The sequence below is a fragment of the Aristolochia californica genome, unplaced genomic scaffold (assembly GCF_029961685.1).
Source record: "Aristolochia californica isolate CCGP_79_NKW_82.1479 unplaced genomic scaffold, dmAriCali1.0.hap1 SCAF_9, whole genome shotgun sequence".
Lineage (NCBI taxonomy): Eukaryota > Viridiplantae > Streptophyta > Magnoliopsida > Piperales > Aristolochiaceae > Aristolochia > Aristolochia californica.
In genome coordinates, this window is record NW_027182290.1 from 38817500 (window position 1) to 38833391 (window position 15892).

The 15892-nt window shown below is 39.5% G+C and overlaps 2 protein-coding genes across 5 annotated transcripts in view; both read left to right on the plus strand.

The window, feature by feature from the left end:
• Positions 1–10989, plus strand: part of LOC137941320 (uncharacterized) — a 46656-nt gene extending 35667 nt beyond the window's left edge. For all 3 annotated transcript variants that reach the window (XM_068786671.1, XM_068786672.1, XM_068786673.1), the window contains exons 15-25: positions 84–189; positions 539–678; positions 877–1035; positions 1113–1216; positions 1315–1490; positions 1580–1769; positions 1852–1951; positions 3815–3983; positions 4576–4658; positions 4749–4825; positions 10378–10989. In XM_068786671.1, the coding sequence (XP_068642772.1) occupies positions 84–189; positions 539–678; positions 877–1035; positions 1113–1216; positions 1315–1490; positions 1580–1769; positions 1852–1951; positions 3815–3983; positions 4576–4658; positions 4749–4825; positions 10378–10549 (1476 nt within the window). In that variant the 3' untranslated portion in view covers positions 10550–10989. The remainder of the gene's footprint in view (positions 1–83; positions 190–538; positions 679–876; positions 1036–1112; positions 1217–1314; positions 1491–1579; positions 1770–1851; positions 1952–3814; positions 3984–4575; positions 4659–4748; positions 4826–10377) is intronic.
• Positions 10990–11901: 912 nt separating this feature from the next.
• Positions 11902–14857, plus strand: LOC137941676 (uncharacterized). Of its 2 annotated transcripts, none has more exons than XM_068787182.1 (4): positions 11902–12186; positions 12876–12990; positions 13868–14082; positions 14330–14857. In XM_068787182.1, exons 2-4 carry the CDS (start codon positions 12898–12900, stop codon positions 14610–14612), a joined length of 591 nt encoding a protein of 196 aa, XP_068643283.1. In that variant the 5' UTR covers positions 11902–12186; positions 12876–12897; the 3' UTR covers positions 14613–14857. The 2 variants fall into 2 exon arrangements, with proteins under 2 accessions (XP_068643283.1, XP_068643284.1); XM_068787183.1 differs by lacking the exon at positions 11902–12186 and adding an exon at positions 12195–12283.
• Positions 14858–15892: the final 1035 nt, after the last annotated feature.

Here is a 15892-nt window from a genome sequence, read left to right on the forward strand (position 1 = left end):
TTATGAAAACTAGCACAATAAAATTTTGTATTGTTTTATATTTTGTTTCTGTCATATCTTAAATATGCGTTAAAATGTTTCAGAAAGACCATCAGGCTATAGACATACTCTTGGCTGAGATAGACATTTATGAGCTTTTCTCATTCAAACACTGCAAGGGCAGAAGGACTAAGCTTGCCCTATGTGAAGGTAATGTTTACTCTTCTTTTTTGAATGTAGCAACTACATCTGTTGAATGGTCACAGTTGTAAAAGAACACCAAAGAGTCACTCTTATTGTAGTAAAAAACTTGGAAATTATATGCCTTTTTCATTTCTTTATGGCACGTTTTTGCAGATGCTCAGCTATGTAGACACTTATTGATACATATACTGGCATGCCTTTTACATATGTAAGGGCATCGTGGCATCTAATATTGTTTATGAGATATCATCAATTTGAGAACAATTTCTTGGGTTCTTGAGAATCATTTAGTCTTTGGAGTGTTCATCATCATCCTTTGCTTCAAAGTTACATTAACAAAGTTTGATGTTTTCAGAGCTGGATGAGAGGATGCAGGATTTGAAAAATGAGCTCCAATCTTTTGATAATGAACAATCTGATGAAAGCCACAGGAGAAAAGCTGCTGATGCTTTAAAACGAATGGAAAACTGGAATCTATTCAGTGATACATATGAGGTGTGCATGTTATTTAATCTGAATCATATATTTACAAGTAGTGGTTGTTGGGATTGGAACTTCTGTTTTATATCCTGCTGGTGACATGCTCTTTTGTCAGATTTGATAAATATCTTAGTAATGCTTGGAGCAATCTTTATTATTCTTGATTGCACAAACTTTACCCATCCATTCATTCTGTCTAACCTTCTTGTCCAGGATCACCTAAACCACACGGTTGCACGTGATTCATTTCTTGCTCACTTAGGTGCTACATTATGGGGTTCAATGAGGCACATCATTTCACCTTCGGTTGCTGATGGGGCGTACCATTATTATGAAAAGATATCTTTCCAATTGTTTTTTATCACTGAAGAGGTATTGTTGGTATATTTTTTTCATTTCCTTTTTCTATAAACATTTCAAATGTCCTGATCATGTTTTCGGTGTTGCAGAAAATCAAGAATACTAAACTTTTACCTGTGGAGCTCAATGCTCTCATGGCTGGGTTGTCTTCGTTGGTATTACCAACTCAAAAAGTTATGTTTAGTCCACATATGTATGTGATTGGCTTAGTTCCTCAAGCATTTTGAATTTGCTTTAAGCATGCCATTGTAATCAAATATGCTATTTATATTAATGCAACAATACTTTTAGGTTGACTCTTTCAGAAGATCCTGCTTTGGCTATGGCTTTTTCTGTTGCTCGTCGAGCAGCTGCTGTACCACTTTTGCTTGTCAATGGAACTTATAGGTCAACAGTCCGGACCTATCTGGATTCCTCCATTCTCCAACATCAGTTGCAGAGGTTGAGTGATCAGAAGTCGCTTAAAGGTAATGTCCGAAACAGCTCACTAGAAGTTTAGCTCAGATACTTGTTCTACACAAAGGCTCTATATTTAGAATTCCCCTATCGTTTGCAGGCTCACATTCACATAGCAGATCTACCCTGGAAGTTCCCATATTTTGGTTTGTACATAATGAGCCATTATTAGTGGATAAACATTATCAAGCAAAGGCTCTGTCAGACATGGTCATTGTAGTTCAATCCAAGACCTCATCTTGGGAAAGTCATCTTCAGTGTAACGGGCGTTCACTCTTGTGGGACTTGAGGTTGAAATACGGATTTTAATTGTGATCATCTTATGTCTATAGTAAAATTTTGGTAATAACTGAAGCTTCTTGACATTGACAGGAGGCCAATAAAGGCAGCTTTGGCTGCTACTGTAGAGCACCTAGCTGGTTTACTTCCTCTTCACATTGTCTATAGCCATGCCCATGAAACTGCAATTGAGGTAATTCCACTACATCTCTTTGAGAGAGCTTACAACTTTGACCTGATATGCAACTTATAATAAGCATAGACTCCTAGAATAGATCAAATTGTAATTTGCATGATGAATTTCTTGTTTGTACTGTTACGTTTTATTTCTCAATGCTCCTCTTTTTGCCAACTGAATGACAGTGTTTATCACAATAATTAGAAAGTCTGAGTGACCACCACATTCCGACTTGTTTGCAATCCTCCATTTCCCATGATCATGAGGAGTTGTATTAAATGCCTTCACCACTAATGTAATATTATTCTCACTGTAGAAATCTGGAATTATGAAAAAGAAGAGGAGAAAGGAAGAAGAAGAGAAGAGTTGAGAGTGAAAGCTGTGTGAGAAAGCAACAACCATGTTAGGGGTTAGAAAGACAAAAATGGTCCTCTTCACAAAGCATCCCTTAACTCCCTATTCTTGTATTGTATCTTTCTAAATACCAACTTACAACTCTACTTAAATATTCCAGACCTAAGAGAGGTAAAAGTTATATAGTGAAATACCAAACTACCTTGGCTACATATTTCAGCACTCAACACTCCGCCTCTTGTTAGGGACTTTGTTGTGGCTCCCAACACGGTGGTATTCCCAACTATTGTGGGGGGCCATTGAACTTGCTCAAATGCCATTAATATAGGCATCCAGCTCAAACATTTAAGCTAAAAAAAGAGAAGCAATACCTAAGTTCTTGTAGTAGGTTGTGGATTACTTCAAAACGTTGGATTATTCTCAACAGTCATTTTAGGTGGTAAAATAATCACTTTAAGTTGACATCTTCCCATTAATGTTCCTCTGTATCAAGCAAATTGTTAAAAAAATATGACAAAGGGTAGTTTAGTCATTTTATATTTATGTAAGTAATGTCCTCTTCCTTTTGGTGATAATTTGGCAAGTTCAGAGGAGATTTAGTGTTTTATTTACCTCAAAGGATGTGGGTTTTTACATCTGAGAGTTTTTTTGGCTATGTAATGTAACTCTCTTAAGTTAAAATAAAACAATTAGAGGTCAAGGTCTGTTCCCCTAATGGGATTGTTCCAGTTTTATGGCAGTCACTTCTTTCTTATGTTCTCCATCTCTCTTCTCTCTTTTTTTTTCTCTCAAATTAATTATTCTAATTTTAGACATGGTATTACAATAGTATGTTTCTGTTGTTGGACACAATTTGTGGCCCATTTGGACTGTACCCTGTTAGTGTTATTCACGTCCGTTATCCATTTGAGTAGGCTTGGATGTGATAGGGAGTACTAGTGGAAAAACCCACATTGGTTAATATCAGGGAGAGATATGGTTATTAGTTGGGAAAACCGCCTTCTCACTTCAGTTAGCCCTTTTGGGATGGACATGGTTTAACACAAATATTTGATGAATATTATCTTTTTAAATTGATGGAACTTAAGAGTATGTTGGTACTGTCTGCCAATCACTTGGCAGATTCTCAAGTTAAGCTGGGTGTTTCCCTCCAACACCTTGTTGTGGAGGAAGGCCCGCATAGTTAGGTTTTATATTTCGCTCCCTCTTTTATAAAAGTTTTTACATCCTTTAGTCGAAAAACAAAAAAAACAAAAAAAAAAAAAGAAAAGAATTTTGTACTTTTATTTTTTGTTTTTGCTTTTCTCTGTTTTTTTAGGGAATTGCACTAAGCCTAGCAAGGATATTTTCTATGAGGAGCCTAGAAAGTCATAGCTAAGCCAATATAATTGGCAAGGCCATGATGATGATAAATTGTGGCTAATAAATTTCCATGAAATGTTAATAATTTGTTTATATATATTTATATCCTCCATCAACTGGATCTCTTTTCTTAAGATTTTTATGTTTGGTAATTGGAACTAGGACTGGATATGGTCGGTTGGTTGCAGCCCACTTTCCATCACATCTCAAGGATGGCATGTTTCACAGTTCCAGCGGGATACAATAGCCCGAAGTTACATCATCACTGCCCTTGAGGAATCTGTACAACTTGTAAATGAAGCTATTCATCTTCTAATCATGGAGCGGACAGGTATCCTGCCCTTGAACCAAGTTTCCTCAATGTTAGAGGGTCTCTATTGGATGTAGTTGATTTGCTTGATTTTCTTCAAGTATTACCAGCTTATTTTAGTACATTTAGTGACATTTAGCCCATTTGAGTACAGAAATAGTTAACTCAGGCTGAAGGCTGTTGAAAGCTTTATTCAAATAAGCAAAAGACAAAAGCCAGGGGTATTGACAATGAGAATTGGAGATTAACCCCCTCCTTGGCAAGGCTAACAGTATAGCTGGACCATTTCTAAGTTAATGTGTTAGCTCAAATGTCGTGTACATTAACACTGGGATCATTCGCTTTTGTCTATTTTGTGCTTTGAGTGGAGCTCAATTAAATTGACAGATACCCAGACCATTTCTGTCTTTTTCCATTTCAGGACTGCTATTTTTTCGCTTTTTATCTTACTTCTTTTGGTTTTATTCTCTCCACTTCCCATTCTTTTCTTCTCTTTAACTTGTTAGTTGAATCAAATTTGCATAATGATGCTTTCTTTTTACACGTATAGAGTGTCAGTCCTACCATTACTGTTTGATAAATGGCTTATCAGTTGAGCCTTAATGTGAACCAGCTGAACAGACGTACAAGTTCTTTAAATCTCAGGAGCGGGATTTGGTAAATAAGTACAACTCAGTTGTTAGTATGTGGAGAAGAGTAAGTAAAATAGTGCATTTTGAGTTTGGTGTCATATAAATTTCTTTATTGACATGCTTTTTTAGGAGTTAATTTGAATTTTTAATGCAGATTTCAATTATTTCTGGGAATTTGCGTTATGCAGATGCCTTGAGTCTTCTATCATTTCTTGAGGATTCATCAAGAGGGTAAAGATTCGATGCCTTATTTTTTTGTTTCTGGTGCTATCACACAGAAGAAAATGATCCATTGTTTAACTTTGTACATAAATCCTCTTATCTGATTAAAGGGTGTCTACTTTCCCCATTTAATCGATTTCTTGTTTGTCCTTTACCCGAATAAAACATCTTAGCCGATTATGTTATTGGGTAATTCTACTCAGTTACCACTTATCATTTATTAAACAAAACGGATTTTCATTGTTTGGGAAGGCTTCCATCCTTTGTAATTTGCTTTTTTGAGCTTTTGTCTTAATAAAAATCAGCATCGTTTTAAGAAACAAAAAAAACAGAACGGATTTGAGTAATTGCTTTTTTGCATCCATACTGGTTATCATTTAACCCTAAGGAGATAAAAGTAAATTTTGCTACAATAAAGGTATAACGTAGAAGATGCAGCCCTCATTTTCCTCAAGAAATGGAGAAGATTAATTGTCTTACAAACTTTTTTAAAGATAGTGTACTTGTTAAGGACCTTGTTATGCCATTTTTTTAAAAAATATTTAAGAATTTTCATTGCTTTTTTTTTTTTTTTTTTTTTTTTTTACGAAATTTCCTTTTGTTTCCCGGTTTACATGACTGGTAATCTTTTTTTTTTTTTTTGAAATGTTGATAATTTTATTTCGAAGAAAAAGATGTAGCGTACAAATCAGCAGCCAAATTGGCTGATCTAAGTACATGAGACCAAGTACAAGAAATGGTGGATACAATGTCCAAAATATTAAGAAAAATCTGCCAATGACGCCATGGGGGAGAAGCTGAGGTGGAGCACCATCCGATGACAATTTTGGAGTCTCCCTCCACGATAAGGGACAACTGAAGTGGTTCTAAAAATTCGCAAGCCATGAAGGAGACTGGAGAGCTTAGCTGTGGTCAAATCAGTAATTCCTAGAGGGCCAGAGTAAGAGAAGATGATAGTGCCCCCTGGATAAAAAATCACCCCACCAAACCCAGCCAAACCTGGGTTCCCAAAGGAGCTACCATCAAAGTTTAGCTTATAATATCCATAGGGAAGAGGCTCCCAAACAACAACTTAGTGGGGGGCAGTGGAGACAAACATTTGAGCGATAATCTTCCAATTGGTGCGGACCGGGGCACAAGAGAGGCAGGCAAACACTTTCTGGGTGTGAATCCAGGTAGATATGAGCCCGGTGGCACTGAATGAAACCTCAGCAGCAGAGCGGAAAGTATAGTCAAACCATATGGAGTTCCTTTCCTTCTAGAGGCACAAAGGAACGAAAGCAATGCAGGAAGCCAACAAAAGCTTGCCCAAGCTCGGTAGGCAGGTTCCAGAAGAAAAATGACACAGGGTGCTCAAGTCAAGCAGGATACAGAAGTCAAGTCCCATGTTGACAATCATGTAGGTCTAGACCTTCCAGGTGAAGTCACAATGGAGGAGGTGGTGATTCACAGTTTCAGCCACCGTCCCACAGAAGGGGCAGAGAGGATCGGCAGTGTTGTTACCGCGCCTAATAAGGTTGTCTGTAGTAAGGATCTTGTTGTGGCAGACACTCCAAAGGAAAAACTTCACCTTGGGCGGGGCCGAGAGGCGCCTGGCAAGAGCAGTCGGATGAGGGGTAGGAGGCCGGGTTCATCCCATAAGATGACGGTAGGCCGAGGAGACCAAGAATCACCCGCTCTCATCAGGGAGCCAAATCATCCGGTATCAATCAAGCCACAAACAAAAATGGCTTCCTCATCCGTAAGGCCGCGTCTAAGGCAGAGATTCCATGAGCTATTCCGCCAAGCCTCTGAGACAGATAAGTCGCGATTGGTGGTAAGCTGAAGCAGTGATGGGTAAGACGAGGCAAGAGAGCCATCACCCGACCACCAGTTCGTCCAGAAACACAGACTAGAGCCATCTCCAACAAAGAACCGAATGGCAGTGCGAAACGAGGAGAACAAATGAAACATGGTCTTCCAGATGGGGGAGAGATGACAATAGTTGCCACCAGTGATCCATCTATCACCAAGACACAGAAGCTTGAAGGCAACCATTGGCTTCCACGAAGCCCCTGAGGAAGAGTTGAGCTTCCAAAACTAGTTGAGCAATAGAGCATTTCCCATTTCCTTTGTGTGCCTGATCCCGAGCCTACCCAAAGATTTTGATTTACAGACTTCATCTCAACTGACAAGGTCATAGTGAAACTTATTTCTAGTGCCACGCCACCAAAAAAGGTCTCTTGATCATGTCAATGCACCGGCTAATAGAGGCGGGGCAAACCAAGAAAGATCGGTAGTAGTTGGGAATACCCGTGAGGCATGATTTTAAGCGGATTAATCTACCAGCCTTGGAGAGCATCCTACCCTTCCAAGATGAGAGGTGTTGCTCAAGCCGCTCAATCACAGGAGCCCAAAGACCCATCCAGGGTCTATTGTCAGTATGAGGAAGACCCAGGTAGTATGTGGGAGCAATCGCAATAGGACATCCTAGAGTCTTTGCCATAATCTGAAGCGGGGGGGGGGGGGGGGGGGGGGGGGGCGGGGATGTGATATCCCTTGATGGTTGACTTTCCCAAGTTAACTTTCTGACCAGAAGTGATCTCAAAAAGGCTGAGAAGGGCCTTAATGTCGCGGACCTGGTCAAGTGTGCCGACACCGAAACAAATGGTGTCATCCGCGAACTGGTGTAGGGGATGTCAAAGCAACTCTGTTCGAAGACGACCTCTAACCAACCAATGTTGTGGGCAGAGTAGAACATAGAGGATAACTTCTTAGCAATGATGTTGAAGAGAAGTGGGAAAAGGGGGTCTCCCTGACAGATACCTCGAGTGCCCTGGAAGAAGCTATAGACTGTGCCATTGAAAAGCAAGGAGTAAGTGGCTGAAGAGATACAACTGCGGATCCAAAATCTCCATTTGTCTCTGAAGCCCATACGCTGCATAATGTCGTCCAGGAGGGACCAACTAACTAGGTCGAAAGCCTTCTCGAGGTCCAACTTAAGGACAAACAGTGGCCGGCCAATCTTGGCAAAATTATCCAAAATTTCATGTGTGGCCATAGCTGAGTCAAGTATATCATGGCCTTTGATAAAAGCACTCTAGCCCCGGTGGATGATGGTAGGTAGAACAACCTTGAGACGACGAGCCAGGATGCGGGTGATAATCTTGTAGGGAAACGAGACTGACCAGCTGTTAATCCCTAGGGTGCTCCACACTAGTTTTCTTGGGGACCAGAGCAATAAGAGAAGCAGCCACGCTCTTAAAGGTGATTCCACGATCAAAGAAGCTTCGGACCATGGAAATGATGTCCAACCTCACAACAGGCCAGCAAGCCTTGTAGAATTCCCCATTGAATCCATCAGGCCCCGAGGCCTTATCCCGGGGGAGTCCTAGTACAACATCCTCAACCTCCAAGTCAGAGAAAGGAGACTCAATGAAACTTGCCAAAATTGGGGAAATTGCGGAGAAGTGAAGGTTGGAGAGCCTGGGCCGGTGGTGGTGCTGCTCTCTGTAAAGATCTGCAAAGAAACTGAGAAAAACATCAGTAATGGAGGTCCTATCCAAGGTAACCTCATTGTCAATAGACAAGGAGGTGACCCAGTTAGTCCTCCTGCGGGTCAAGGTGATGGCATGGAAGAACTTTGTGTTAGCATCCCCCTCTGCCAACCACTTGAAGCGGGCTTTTGGTTTCCACTAAACCCTTTCAGAGTGCAGAATAGATTGAAAATTGCATTGAAGAGAGATGCTGTTAGAAAACTCAGCATGAGTAAGACATCTTTGTTCCTCAACCATATCAAGAGCAGCAATCTGAGACTAGATTTCTGAGAGGAGGTAGCAAGGCGACGCTCATGATTTGAGCTTTACTTTAAGGCACTTCAACTTGCGGGGGAGAGACCAGCCATTATAGTTAGAGTCCCCAAAGATTTCCCATCATGAGGCGACGTTGCCCGCGAAGTGCATATCCAACAGCCAAGAATTATCAAACCTGAAAGGGGCAGGCCCATATTTATCAAGTTTGGTATCAATCTGAATAGGCCAGTGGTCGGAGCCAGTCGGCTCAAAACCGACCCACAAGTGTTGCTATAAAGTCTGAGCCAGTCACCAGTGGCCAGGAACCAATCCAGCTTGGAAAGGATGGGAGGCCTCTGACCATTGGACCAAGTAAACGTCTTGCCAGAGAGGTTGATTTCTTCCAATTCAAAATTGTTGATAAAGTCAGCAAATTGCCTCATGATTGAGGTAGTCCGGGAGGTAGGGCCAAACTTCTCATTAAAAAAACGGGTTGCATTGAAATCCCCAAGGAGCCGAGGAATGGGCCAAAGAGGCAGAAGGCTAGAAATCTCATCCCAAAAAGAGCGACGATCCCAGTATATGGTAGGGCCATAAATGCCAGCAAGCCCCCAAGTGAAACCAGTGCATCTGTCACGCAACTTAACTCTAATAGAGAAAGTACCAGTCACGTGATCTAAGACTTCAACTGCAGAGGAGTTCCAGAGGAGAAAGAGGTCACCAGAAAACCTAGTAGCATTGATGGCAAGCCATTCCAAATTATTACAGCCCCAGAGGTCATGCATAATGGAATTGGAAGGGTTCTAACATTTAGATTCTTGGAGGATTACAATAGATGGGTTACTTCTGGAAAGAAGATTCTGAACAGTAGCACACATTCTGGAGGATCCAATCCCAACATTCCAAGAAAGAATAATCATTTGGGTCAAGTGCTGATGGGAAAGGTGAGGTAGGTAGTATGAGACATAGGGGTAAAAGGCTGTCCGGGGGCGCGGTGGTGGCAGGGGGGGTGGGGGTACCTGATGACCAGGTACAGGGTTGCTGCTGCTCGTGCCAATGAGATAAACTATCTCCCACAAATCCTCCAAATGTGATACCAAGCCAGAGGTGGGACTGATTAGCGTCTAGACGCAGGAAAGTCGTCCCAGAGTGAACACGACTGGGGCTAATGAAGAGCCTGGCTTGGTCAAGTCTCCGGCTTTCAACCGTGCTACTGTCCAGTCTGATCAAAGCACCAAAGCAGCTGGCAATGAGACTGAATACACTGCTCACCTAGAGTTCAGGTGGAAGGCCCGTAATCTGAATCCACTGACTGAGGCCACGGTGATGCTAGGAGGGGCTCTAATCACGGACTGAAGCAATGGGGGTAGATACTGCAAGCCGAGTTGGCATCCAGTGGTCATCAATTGAGCGGAAGGTGACTATCCACTCGTCCGGGCAGAGATATGATGCTAGGAGGCTGTTTTCCATGCACAGGTGGCATTGGAACCAGTCTGATATGAGCTGGCTCTCAGCCGGTGGCATGCTGGAGGAGACCAAGGCAGCACATGACTGGTAATCTGATACATAAACAAAAGTGAAATGCCCTTATTTATCATCAGTTGAAACGGAAACTGGAATAACAGAAGAGTAGTCGGAATCCATCCATATCACCACCCTTAAATCTGATTTCGGATGATATTTTTCAGGAATAAATCATATTTTTATCTGCTCATACTCTTAGCCATGGACACTAGTTGTAATTTAGAATTCTACTGACCTACTATTTTGTGAACTGATCATCTCTTGCAGATTTCTCAATTCAGTGAATGCTACTATCGCCTCCATGCATCCTATTCACTGTACTAGGCAAAGGAAAGTGCAGGTGGAATTTGACATGACCACGATACCTGCATTTATAGTCGTTTTTGCTGTTCTCTATTTTGTGCTAAAGCCGAGGAGGCCAAAACCGAAGATCAACTGAATGTTTTCCAGAAACACGAGGAGAAAGTTGTATTCAATTCAGTTACCTGATGTATTCCCCATATTTTCTGAGTGAGGGAAGGAGAAATTTTACCAAACTGAAAAGGAAGATAGAAAATACAAAGATGATTTGATTTTAGTGCGATGCTTACTCGTGGCTAAATGATTTCAGCAGAGCGTATGATAATGAGAGGTCTAATTCGAGGCAATTTTGCTGTGTAAGTGGGAGTGGCTGCAGCAACTGATAAATTTTTTAGCGAACAAAATGTTCACTGTTTTCTTGTTTGGATGAAATTTTGGATCATTAGCAGCTTTGGGGAAAGCTAATGCTGGCAGATCTATGGCAGAGCACTAATAAAGCAAAGCTGAGAAAGCTTCAAAGCATTAACAAGAGAACTAATGAAACATTACTATAAATAAAGCATCAATAGAAAAGTGTAGAGAAAGACAGCGTTGGCAGTCCCTCTCCAACCGGCTAGCCGGTAAAACAAACAAGAAGAAAAAAGATTGTAAAAACCAAAGCAAGGACTTTCCGAAGAAGAAGAACATGAAAATCTGTCACGCATTGTACAGACATGTTTACTTGTATGAAATTGACATCAATTTGTTTTACGTGTAGTTCATTTTGTCCAATATGCTTTTTGATATAGGTATATTTTTTTCCTTTGGGTTGCAATGCGTTAATTAGTCGTTCTGTTTTTCTACATATCCAGTTTGAATTTTACTGAGGTATGAATTGGGGTGTCAATTTTACTTGTTTACTTGATTTTTTTATTATTTATAAAATAAAAAATTAAAACCTTTATATGTTAAAAAGGAAAAACATTTTACTGTGGAAAAACATTTCTCTTGATTTCTCTTTCCTCTAAGAAATGTTAAAAAGGATAGGAATTAGGAAACTAGAGAAAAGAAGAAGTGGCTTTTTATCACTAATCTTTTACTTCTAATCTTATACGCTGGCCTTGTCGTCTGATATTACGACTAGGTGCGGGTTAAATTTTTATACCTAAAATGCCCTTATATCTTCCATTTTGTTTTCGAAAGTACCCTTTCCCCAAAAAACACTAAAATGCCTTGAGATATTTACGAAAATGGCACTATTTTATGGTCATTTATTGCTACCATTTTGCTGGTTACATGTTAATGTCAGTTGGGTTAAAGGGGGAGGAGGGATGTCAAACCGAGTTGATGGAGCTTCATATAAACCCGACTCTGTAAATTTTTACATTTTCAGGGGTTGTTCGAAGTTTTGAAACTGTTCTGGTTCCGATTACGGCCCGGAAAGCTGTCAAACGGCGCGCGATTTTAATTAGTATACGCTCAAAACGGAAGATTCGACGTAGGTATGCACAGAAACGTCCAAGATTGGCGAGGAAATGGCGAGGTTGTAATTTACTCGACAATAGTGGGAACAGAAACCAGCAGAAATGGTAGATCATTCGCGGTCGGCCAGCTGAATCTCCTCAAATTAGGGAGTGACAACGAGGAATCGTAGAATCCAGCTTTGCTGTTGATTCTGAAAGATCTCTTATTTATTCTCGAAATTCTGATTCTTCGTCCGACTTTAGTGAGAGCTTCACGAGGGGGAAGAAACAGCTTGAGAGTTTTGGACTCTTATGCTTTTCCTTATCTCAGAAGGTCAAATTCATCTCTTCCTTTTTCTTTTCTTTTTCTTTATCTCGTTTTATTTTTTCCAGTCTGCTCTCTGAAGGTGATCGTACTGGGTCTTTGTAAGGTGGACGCCCGTATTTGTTACGACGTTTTTTTTTTTTTTTAATAGCTTGTTTTGTTGAATGGTGTCAAGTCTTTACCCTTTTCGTCAGTATTTTTGTGGTTGAATTCGGATGCTCGGTTAGTTTAATTGTGTTAGTTTTTTCTTCTTCTTCTTCTTCTTCTTCTTTTTTTTTTTTTTTTTTTTTGTATAGTGTCAAATTTTTACCCTTGCTTGTTTAGTTTAATGTGTTAGTATTTTTATTTTAGGAATAATTTCCTTGGATTGTTTCTGTTTAGTTTACGTGGAGACTATTAGTGGCTTTTGTAGTTGTTTTTTTTCATTTGATACCTAGATATGACTTGTTAATTTGATGGAGGTAGGGGTTTTACATCTAGTTGGATCCTTGTAATATTCATGCATATTGCTCTTCTTTTTCCTGGATTAGATTGTTTTTGTTTGTATGAAACGTAGACGACTGCTCTGTTTTTGTTTTAGCTCAAGGGCTTTCATCAAGTTTATAATTCGTTCTATTATTTGGGATTACTTTCTCTTGTCTGATTTTCTTGTTATGATTTAGTTTGCCCGATCTTATGCAATTTTTTTGTGGTTACAGCGCTAAGTGAATTCAAGGAGATATGGCTGTCAGTAAGAGCGTGCAACTTGCATTTGTAGTTTTTGCATTGGGCGCGCTCGCCTTTGTTTTCGGTGTAGTTGCAGAGAACAAGAAGGTATAGTTTTGTTGGATCTTATGCTGTCATATCGAGATTTTTTTTTTTTCTGGGATGATCTAGGTGCAAAAACTGCTTTTTGAATGTACCAGTTTTCTTTTTGTTCATTATTCGTGGATATTCCTTGCTTCAGTTCTTGTTGGGGTATGGTATGATATATCTTTGTTTGATCTATTCTTGTCATGTGGAGTTTTTTCTTTGGGGGAGATTTTGGTGCTAACAATGCTGCTCGAATTTACTAGTTTTGACATTGATCATGATTCTTGGATATTCTTTGCTTCAGTTCTTATAGGTATGATACTCCCCGTGAGTGAGTCAAATTCTCTGGTTATTGTCATGGGTATAAACTCAGCCTCTTAGTTTTACCTTTATTCAAAACTGTAGAGAAGGGGGGAGAATTGACGTTAGAAAATTTGCTGCATCAATATTCATGTCAATGGACTTCTTCTTGGAAAGTACATTATTTTTCTGTTGGGTAATGAACTCCCAAGTGCCATTGTTAGTAAAATTGAAATTTATAACCTATGAGAAAGATTGAGAGGCTTGATATTTATAACTTCTTGTACGCAAGCATAAACAGTAATATGTTCAACTACTTGGACATCTAATTCATTGCTTCAGTTTCTCCTCAACTATGAACTGTCAAAATACTTCCCTTTGCATTGACTTTCAACAATTTTTGTTCCATGAAATACAAATTCCAAATAATTGTTAAAAATTATCATCATACTAAGAGGATGAAACAATATTTCTTTTCCTTTTACTACAACAGCATCGATTGATCTTGCTTCTTTGCAATCGGTTTTTATGGAGGGGTGAACTGCCTTATTTATCTGAGAGTTGTTTCATGTCTTACTGTTCTTGTCTTGCTGTGCAGCCTGCAGCTGGAATCCCAATAAAAGGAAAAGATTTTGTGACTTGTAGATATCCTTCTGATCCAACTATAGCATTGGGATCCCTGGGTGCAGTTCTTCTTCCTCTGTCTGCTTTTCTTGGTTGGTTTGCCGTCTTTTTCCCCTACAACGGAGTATCAGTCCCCAGCTCTGCGTTGTTCAAAAGCACTGCCCTGTTCGTGTTTTTTGCCATCTCAGTGTAAGTCACCTCAGTAACCATCATAACCTATTAGGTTTGTGTTGAACAGTATCCTGATGATGGATCTGTCAGTTTGTACGTCTAGACTTCTTTCTGCTACTTATGGTGGATGGATCCAATCCATCTACTATGTGGCTTGAACCTTTAGTTCATCGAAAAAAATTTTCCCCAGATGGTTTACTTTATACTATATGTAATCTGTTTATGTGTGTTACATTATTTCTCCTTTGCGGATGAATGCATTCAGGGGATTGACTTTGATGGGAGAAGCTATGATGTTATGGGCCACAGTTTCTGAGGGATTACACCGTACACGGAATGTTCACCACAATCTTGAGACTGATTGTGCAACTGCCAAGACTGGTCTCTTTGGTGGAGCTGCGTTTGTAGCCTTGGATGCCGCCCTCTTCTGGTTGATTTGCATTATGTTGACAAACAACGCACGGGAGGACTACCTCAATGATGATGACCCAAAAGGTCACTATGGCGAGGTGGTGACTACTGACTTTGATGCAAATGCAAGGGCGTAGGGATGGTGTTTAGAGTGGTTCTTACGAAAAAATCATCTCGTAGTAGAAAAGAAGTGAAAAACACGGTTAATTGCTATGCAGGCTAGGAAGCCATTATATTTTTAGTTCATATCAGCAGTTTGGATGATGAAAATATGTGAATCACCTGTATAAGTCAGACTTTAATTGTTTTTCTTGTTATTTCCTTGTACTGAAAGCATGTCTAGTTGTAAAGGTTATTATAAATGCAACGGTAGTATTGTCAACGTGCTTGAGTCCTATACAGAAACACTGAAATCAGAAGGAAGAAGAGAGAATGCATCAACTTATCTAATTATCTTGAGGGGCTTTGCAAGACAAAACTACTAGTTACATAGGCTAAGAAACATGAATCAATCAAATGTTTACATACACCAGAAGAAATATAAGCAACTGAAACATATGTTTGAATAAGGAACTAAACCAAATGTTTGAAATGCAGAAGTGCACTATCTTCTCTCAAATTTTACATTAATGAACATATAATTAAAAATAAAATACCACAATAATTAAAGGGTCAACATTAATTTACAAAGATCAATCAATCTCCTTGGGCTCAAGTTGCTTGTAGTCATGAAGCATGATCAAATTTGGAGCAATTTGTACTAAAATAGAATTGAGAGAAACCTTTAAGACAGAAGAAAAGCAAAAAGGGAAGCTATGTTGCATGTGTATTTGTAGCCTATGTTCAATTTTCAAACTTATGACTACAAAAACACCAAGCAAATCAATACATAATCAGAGAGATTATACATGTAGTTTAGAGGCTTATTTGGTTTCTGAAGTACTTCCAATATTTTTGTTGCTTCTCCTTACTTTATTTCCATTAAACATAATAAAAGAAAAGTCCAAGTAACAGTCAGAACATGGAATAACAAGGTAGAACTGAATTTTTAGAAGCAAAGAAGCTAATAAAGCAAGTGTGTTAGCTCATCCCTAGAACTAGAAGTACTGAACCAAATCCAGAATCCATTTAGAAGTGAGAAGACACATTCTGGTGCTCCCAAATTTAAAAAGAAAAAATTAATATCCATATTTGGAGATTCAAGTTTGTGACCTGATTAGTCCCACTATCTGATCTAAGAAGAATAATCAAGTAAATAATTTTCCTTTAATGCTAACAAGCAACTTAAGAGAATAGTGAGAAAACAGAGCATACCTGAATGTAATGGCGAGTGAGAATTTCGTAGTGCTCTTTGAGACTAGAAAAATACACCAATTCTTCTACTCTACCATCACTGCAAAATAATCTTATTAATGTC

What these genes read in the sequence shown, in the direction of transcription:
- LOC137941676 (XM_068787182.1), top strand. Translation starts at nt 12,898, where the DNA reads ATGGCTGTCAGTAAGAGCGTGCAACTTGCATTTGTAGTTTTTGCATTG. An exon ending in TAGTTGCAGAGAACAAGAAG is followed by an intron (nt 12,991 to 13,867) that starts GTATAGTTTTGT and finishes CTTGCTGTGCAG; the next exon opens with CCTGCAGCTGGAATCCCAAT. An exon ending in GTGTTTTTTGCCATCTCAGT is followed by an intron (nt 14,083 to 14,329) that starts GTAAGTCACCTC and finishes GAATGCATTCAG; the next exon opens with GGGATTGACTTTGATGGGAG.